This window comes from Leptopilina boulardi, unplaced genomic scaffold, assembly GCF_019393585.1.
Source record: "Leptopilina boulardi isolate dan_hultmark-lab unplaced genomic scaffold, ZJU_Lbou_2.1 LbouV2_244, whole genome shotgun sequence".
Lineage (NCBI taxonomy): Eukaryota > Metazoa > Arthropoda > Insecta > Hymenoptera > Figitidae > Leptopilina > Leptopilina boulardi.
In genome coordinates, this window is record NW_026137801.1 from 450,236 (window position 1) to 458,062 (window position 7,827).

General features: G+C 37.1%; 1 protein-coding gene across 1 annotated transcript; it reads right to left on the reverse strand.

Annotated features, from left to right (window-relative positions):
• Window positions 1–288: 288 nt before the first annotated feature.
• Window positions 289–1,721, reverse strand: LOC127280426 (uncharacterized). The gene has a single exon (XM_051303392.1). The coding sequence runs from the start codon at window positions 1,548–1,550 to the stop codon at window positions 360–362; it is 1,191 nt and encodes a 396-aa protein (XP_051159349.1). The 5' UTR covers window positions 1,551–1,721; the 3' UTR covers window positions 289–359.
• Window positions 1,722–7,827: the final 6,106 nt, after the last annotated feature.

Consider the following 7,827-nt stretch of genomic DNA (forward strand, 5'->3'; position numbering starts at 1 on the left):
ATAACTCCAACAAATTATTTCCTTATTTTTCAGACAGATTTCAAAAGAAATTGCTCCAATCCAAAAATAAAAGTGAATGCAAATTTTACATAGAATGCCTTATTTAGTTTTATAAAAATTAAATGAAGTTTTTATGTTTCGCAAAATTTACAAATTTTTTGTCTACCTATGTATTACATATAAATGAAAATAAATAAATAACTAAAAACAATACAATTTATTGATAAAATAAATAAATTTATTACATATAATTACAAGTGAAAGTTATTAAAAGGTAACCGGGAAAAAAATAATTTTGACCTGGAAAACCGGGAAATAGCCGGGAATTTTTTTTCAGTTTCAGTGGCCACTACGGTGAATTAGAAGGCCCCTGCGTTCACCATGTCGTCGTGCCACGGAACACTCCCTTCATTTGAAAAGTAATCCTTTAGATAATTTTGAATTCTTAGGGCAGTAATCCTCTGCACGTGAACGGAAGGAAGAGGAGCGAAGGCATTCATTTGAAAATCGCGTCTCCATTCTCCTTCAATTTCTTCTCCGTTCTCAAAGTTATCAACGAAGTTAGTGGGACAATAATGTCTAGCGTCTTCAGGATAGTCCTCTTCTTCTTTTTGAAGGTAATTATGAAGGACGACAGCCGCAAGGATGATCAGGTGTATATGTTCCTCGGTTGCATGGATGGGAACTCTAAAAATTCTCCACTGGGAGCACATAATGCCAAATGTATTTTCAATTGTTCGCCTCGCACGACTTAACTTGTAGTTGAAAATTCTTTGGTCATGTGGCATTCTTCCAGTACATCTTCCTGGATAAGGGCGCATTTTGTTCGTCATGGAGCTGCAAAAATTAAAAGAGATTGGTATTTTGGCACCACTTTTAACTAATCTAAGCATAAAGACAAGAGCATGATCAGAATACTGTTCTGTTCTAACAGTCCCCCAATCTTCAAATCCAACAACTTTGTTAGTGCTGCTGTCATAATGTACTCCTAAACCAAGAGAAACTTCATCCCACATGAGAATTCCGACTTTCTCTTGATCATTTGTACACAATTTGGCAGCTTCCAACAAACGTTGTTTTGTTTCATCGGTAATACCGGTATCAATATGCATTTTAGTCAAAATGGACGAAAGTGTACTCTTTGAAGGTAGAGAAAGAAAACTTTGCAAGTAACGATAACACTTGGGAGACTGTTTGTAAATAGATAGAGACAATATTTTATCAAAATAACTGTATCTTCTGCCCTTTGACTTTATACTATTATTTGCATGCATCATGTTTAAAAACTCTTCTTGAACTCGATTCATTTTTTTCAAACCCTCCTGCATTCTGATCGTCTGCTTCGGTTTACATTGCTTCTCAAGATTTCTTCTCTTCTTCCATCGGGCCTGCTTCTTTTGTAGAACCTGATTATGTTTCCTTAGTCGCAATACTTCATGAAATAATTTGCGCTCTCTAGGTGATTGTATTTCACGCGCTCGAAACGGAGTCTTCTTATTGGGGCGAACTCTTATTTTCTTCGGCTGGTGAGGGGTCTCTTCACAGTCCATTTTCTCCGTTGGGTGGTTGGAGGTATCTTCAAGTTCTCTTCCTTCTGTGTTGTGGTTGGGGGTATCTTCAAGTTCTCTTCCTTCCGTGTTGAGGTTGGGGGTATCTTCAAGTTCTCTTCCTTCTGTGTTGTCGTTGGCAGTTTGGTGAATAATATGAAGTCTCTCAACATAATTTTGTTCCTCTGCCTAAAAACTATGTGCTATTAGTAAAATTCTAACAAACGCGATTTATTTAAGTGAATTCCTCTATCAAACCAAACAATTTGTAATATAAGTAATAAAATATATAAAATTTTGATAAATTAAATATAGATTAGGAATTAAAATTTCTATCAGTAAATGTTTTTATCATAAAAAAACTCTTATTTTGCAAGTTTAATAATCTTTTAATAAAAGTTAGTTGTACCCTCTCAATACTGTCGAGGAAATTTAAGTACCATGTCTGGCAAGCATAGAGGAGAACACTAACCGCCAGGCTTCGAAACAGTCTCCCGCACGAAGCCCAAGAGTTCATTTTAGACGCAAAAATCATTTTCCACGTCGATCCCACTGCGGTATTCGCAGAGCTAATAAATTTTTTCGCTGCCGAAGCGAAAGAGCAGGAATTGTGAAAAGGAACGCCCAGATACTCGTACTCTCTTACTACCTCGATATAACTCTCTCCAAATTTAAATGATTTAAGTTTTTTTGCTTTAGAATTCCCTGATTTAGAAAATATTACGATCTTAGTTTTGTCCGTATTCACAATGAGTTTATTCAAATCACAGTATTCATATAATGCATTTAATTTTTTATTTAACTCGCTTGGGGAGTCCGCCAGCAAAGCATAATCATCCGCGAACCCTTGCATATTTATTTCCAAAGAACTGTCGATAGCAATGCCCCTGCAACCCCTATCTATAAAAAAACTTTCCATATCCGCGATAAATAGGAGGAACAAATATGGACTAAGGACTTCTCCCTGCAGTAAACCACGAGTCACATTAAAGCTTTCAGTGTAATCCAGGCCTACTCTAATGCTGGTAGACGATTTTTTATATAAGTCCCTAACAATGTTGATAAATTTTGTACTAAGTCCCATTTTATATAGTTTACTCCACAGCAGATCATGGACGACCGATGGAAAGGCTCCCTTAAAGTCTATAAATGCTGCAAAAACTACTGATCCCGGAGTCCTTAGGTGGATCTGAAGGATTGATAATAAACAAAATAAATTATCCAAGCAGGATCTACCCTTTCTAAACCCCGCCTGTGACTCCGGGATCATTCCCCGCGATTCTGCCCATGCCATCAGTCGAGTACATAAAATCAAAGTAAAAACCTTTGCCAAGCAATTAATTAGCGTAATTGGTCTGTAGTTGTCAGGTATCGTGGAGTCACCTTTCTTGAAAAAAATAGATGTTATGGATTCACCCCAACCCTATGGGACTTTTTCAGTTGTCAAAATCATATTAAAAAACAAATTCATATAAAGAAGCCAATTTTGCGGTAAATTCTTAAGGAAGTTATAATTAATTTCGTCCGGGCCAGGAGCCTTTCCATCTTTACATTTGGACAGTGCAAACCATATTTCGTCTGTCGTAATAGTATTGTCGAGCTCAGGGATCAATCGTGGTACAAGAGGCGGTTCCAATACAATATTTCCGCCAATAGGGGGGAAAGATCTCAACAGATAGTTATGCCACGATTCCAAATCCACATTCGAGTGTTGGCTTGTGCGCGATTTAAAAGCATTAATCGACCTCCAGAACTGCGCCGAGTTTCTGCAATTGTTTAGTATTTCAGATCGAATTTTTTCAAAATTAAGTTTTTTAGATTTCACCAATTTTAAATATGACATCTTTTCTTGGTAATTAATTAATGACTGTATTGGTGTTGGAGAATCCTGCAGCCCTGGAGAGCTTTAACGCTGCTATTACTCTTTTTTTTGCCAATTTGCACTCTGCGTCAAACCATGGTTTTCGACTGACAATTTTATTAGTATTAACCTGAGTGCACATTCCCAAAATCAGTGCTATCTCAGTGATTACAAAAGTGAGAGTCTCATTCTGTCCATCAACGTCCAGGTCAATATTAGCCACCTCCTTTCTTTCTGACATTACACTAGAAAACATGCGAGCTTTTTCATTGCAAAATTTAAGCCTGATGGTGGATGGGCAGGCAACTCTTTCCTTTTTAGCACCCATCAAGCTTAATGCAACCGGAAAATGGTCTGATGAGGTGGCTAGTTAGGAGACCCGAAGCCCAATTATACCAAACCAAATCAATTACACTTTTGCCCAAACTACTAACATAGGTAAAGTTGGCGGGGTTGTCGCTTAAACATCTGCCATTTAGCAGCGTTAACTCACAAGACTTAAAGTTATTTGTTAGACTTTTACCCCTGTTAGTTACTACATTATCTAAAGATTTTCTTTCTGAATAGACCGCTGTAATGTTTTGGAAGAAATTCAAATCCGGCTGATTCAAATCCGCCACTCTACTGTTGAAATCCCCGCCAATAAAAACTGGGAAATTTGGGAACCTTTCATATATATTATTTATTAAAAAGTCAAAATTAAAAAATAAAATTTTGCATTATAAACAATGAGGAGACGTCTTTTCGCCCTACCATGTGAGAAGCTTCTCGAAGCAGGAACCTGAATGTAATTATAGCCGTAATTTTCCAAGAAGGGGATCCTCTCTGTCTCGTTCCACGTTTCACTTAAACAGATAATATCCGATGGGTTGATAGTTTCCCCGATGTCCGGCCAGTTGCGGATACCGTTGGCGTTCCAGAATACGACCTTACCCCTCTCTTCTTTAGGTTGGCATGGTGGGACCACATTAGAATTAGAACTCGAAGTCTTAGCTCTCTGAGTACCTCGTGGCTACGATGTACGTTCAGCGCGTATATTAGAGTATACCATTAATAATCACCCGATGTATTCGAACGGTTTACTCTCCTCACTATATGGTAGATCTGAGTATACCATCAGTTTACTTTGGTAACTTTTCTCTAAGTCTTCCACAGTCTACCTTTTGGCACTGAGGAATACTTATTCGAATACTATGTGACTTGAGTTTACTTTTGTAATACCTACATTTTTCATCCCGGGAATCTACCGTGATTGTCCCAGTTACCGTCCATTTTTTAACGTATATTAATTTAAATTATTTTTCAACAATATTTTATTCTTTTTGGCATGCAACACGGACTTATTACTTGAAGTAAACAAATAAAAGAAAATAATTTTTTCATCATACATGCACGATTTAGTCAGTTTTACGCCCTACCGAGCGAGCTTAAACTCCAGCTTTTCAAGCGGCGTGCACGGGTGCGTTTAAATTAATGCTGATTCTACACTCACTTAAAACTGAGCGATTTTTGTTATATATCCAATTTGCATGTTATTAAAGTCACTGAATCAAGTCACTAATATCAATCAACATTCAGAAGAAGCAAAAATTCAGTTTTAGATATAGAAATTAAGTAAATTCCCATAGAAATAAATTTCTCAAAAATGACCCCCTCCCACCATGCCTATAAAAAGAGAACACGAACTAACTTTTAGGTCGGACTACGTTTTGCTATTTAGATACATCTTAAGGTAGAGAACCTACCACATAACAGTTCTGGCAATCGAAATTTTGTTTTGTGGGCCGGTGTAATAAACTAGAAAAAGAGAAATATGGTAAAATATAAAAATTATAATTAAATATTTTAATTACTTAATTATTAATTTATTAAACTTAATTAGTGTTGAATGAGTAAGACTTGGTCAAAAAATAAGCGATTTGCAAGTGGTCTTTGGATAAATTTGCAATTTGGTGAAATTATAGTATTGGGTGAAGGAGGTTCTCCGGCTCCAGTGGTGCTCAGTTCCTTGCGAGTAGTTTATACTAATCAACAGTTCACTTCACTTTCGTGCTTTCTCTCTCATTCTCAAGCGAGTAATATACTTGACTCTCTTGCATGAAGGCGGATAAGGAGAAGAAACGCATATAGCCTGTTGGGAATAATTAATTCGCGCCCTTATTCGTATCACAAGTGTCGACCTCTTTATTTCATCATTTATACTTTTGAGTGTTCACTATCTTTTTAGAAACAGAATCTTATATAGACTCAACCCGTGATACACATTTATAATTTTGTAAATTTTTTATCTCTTAATTACAAGTGCAAATATATAAACAATATCCTTTGAAATATTTTTTCTATATTTCTCGACCTGCGGAAACCTTGTTCTTCAACAGCTTATTGGCCCAGGCTCGGAAAAATGAAAATAAAGGTGATTTGTGAAAAGCGTGCACATGCAGCGTCTCTTGGCGTCGGTATTCAGTGTAGAAAATTCTAATCGGTTTTTATAACAACGCGGACAATATCAATGAAGGTTTTCACATTCTTATTGTGCAACGCGATCGCAAATAAAAACTTTAATTTTCGAGTCAAAATATATCTGAAATCAAAGCGAATCGACGCGAACGGACATAACCTCACTTTTCGAGTTTTTTCCCAGTGTGAACAACAACGATTACATAACACATACAAATTTAGTGGTGCTCTTAACCTTGAAATAATCAGATATTCGCGCGTGAAAGATCCAACACTGGTGCAAGTGAAATCTAGCGACGTGAGTGATATTGCTTAATTAGAAAAAAACGGAATCGCACACAGACAATGGCAACCACAAATGTAGTGAATTCGACAAGACTCGAAACACTTTCAAAGGACAATTATTATACTTCGCGGATCCAACTGGAAGCCCTATTAGTCAAAAATGACACATGGGAATACGCGAAGGACAAGGAAGTGAAGCCTGAAATCGTCGAAGGCAATGCATCATCGGTAGCTGCACAAAAAGCTTGGGTAGTCCGAGATCGCAAAGCTAAATCACATTTGATATTATCAATCTGAATTAAAACAGATTCGCGGATGCGAGACATCAAAAGAGGTGTGGGACAAACTCGAAATCTCATATCTGTCGCCAAAGTTGTCGACAACAGTTGTTATGTCACATTCACCAGCCAACGAGCAACAGTCTGCGACAACAACGGAAACGTCAAGATGATTGACAATCGCGAAGGTGACTTATATTACTTGCGAGGTGGGTCACAAACAGCTTGCGCAGCGTCAAACAGCAAACCGAATTCAGAATGAGCCAAAAGTTCTGAACGTTCAAATGAACGAAATATTTTTTTCAATCTATAAATTAATAAAAATTATGCTGGCAATGTAAAATAAAACAGTAAATTAAACAAATTATTAAACTAATAACTTCATTTTAGATATTTAAACCAATATTATGTAATAAAATTCGTACTTAAAGAAGTTGCAAAAAAAATTTCGTTCATTTGAACGTTCAAAACTTTTGGCTCATAATTCAGAAGTGTGGCATCAGAGATTTGGTGATCCAAATTCAAAAGATTTGATTTTTATGATGAAAAATAAAATCAGCTAAATTTACCGAATATAAAAATTTCGTCGAGAATCAGACTGGTCATAGGATCAAAGCACTTCAGTGAGACAATGAGAAAGAATTCTACAACACCGCCATGGATGAGATCTTGAAAAATTCTGGAATTCGACGCCGATTGACAACCACCTACACGCCTCAGCAAAACGGGGTTGCTGAGCGCAAAAATTGCACTTTAATCGAAGGAGCTCGTTGTATGATAATCCAATGTGGATTATCACCATCATTCAGGGAGAAAGCCGTCACCGCCACCAACTATAGCAGAAACAGATGCGTTTCAAGGAGCCTAGGTGAAGGAACACCCTACGAAAAATGGAATAACAGAAAACAATTTAATACTCACAACGTGAATATTGATGTGGATCCCGAAATTAACGAAGCTGTTGACAACGACGAAAATAATCAAATCAAAGAAAATCCTCGAAATGCGGAAGGTAACAACTTACAAGATCTGACAGAAAACGCAAACGAAGATGAAGATTGGCACGATGCTTAGTTCGTGATGTACGCATCAGAAATTCCATTATCGGAGGCAATATTGGGTGAAAATAGTGCAGAATGGATGGACCCAATTTACTCTGAAACCAAGTTCTTAATCTCAATTAAAACATGAAAAATTGTTGACAAACCTCAAGAAGGTAAAAACATCCGATCAAGAACCGTTTTACGCAATAAATATGGATCAAACGGCGAATTGGAACGAAGAAAAGCGAGAGTTATCGCCCAAGGATTCACATCAAGTTCGGGGATAGATTTCCACGAAACCTTCGCCCCAGTAGCTCGACTAAGCTTACTCAGGCTGATGACATCATTGGCTGCAA

Excerpts from the sequence above, each read along its gene's own strand:
- LOC127280426 (XM_051303392.1), bottom strand. The coding sequence starts at position 1,550 with ATGGACTGTGAAGAGACCCCTCACCAGCCGAAGAAAATAAGAGTTCGC.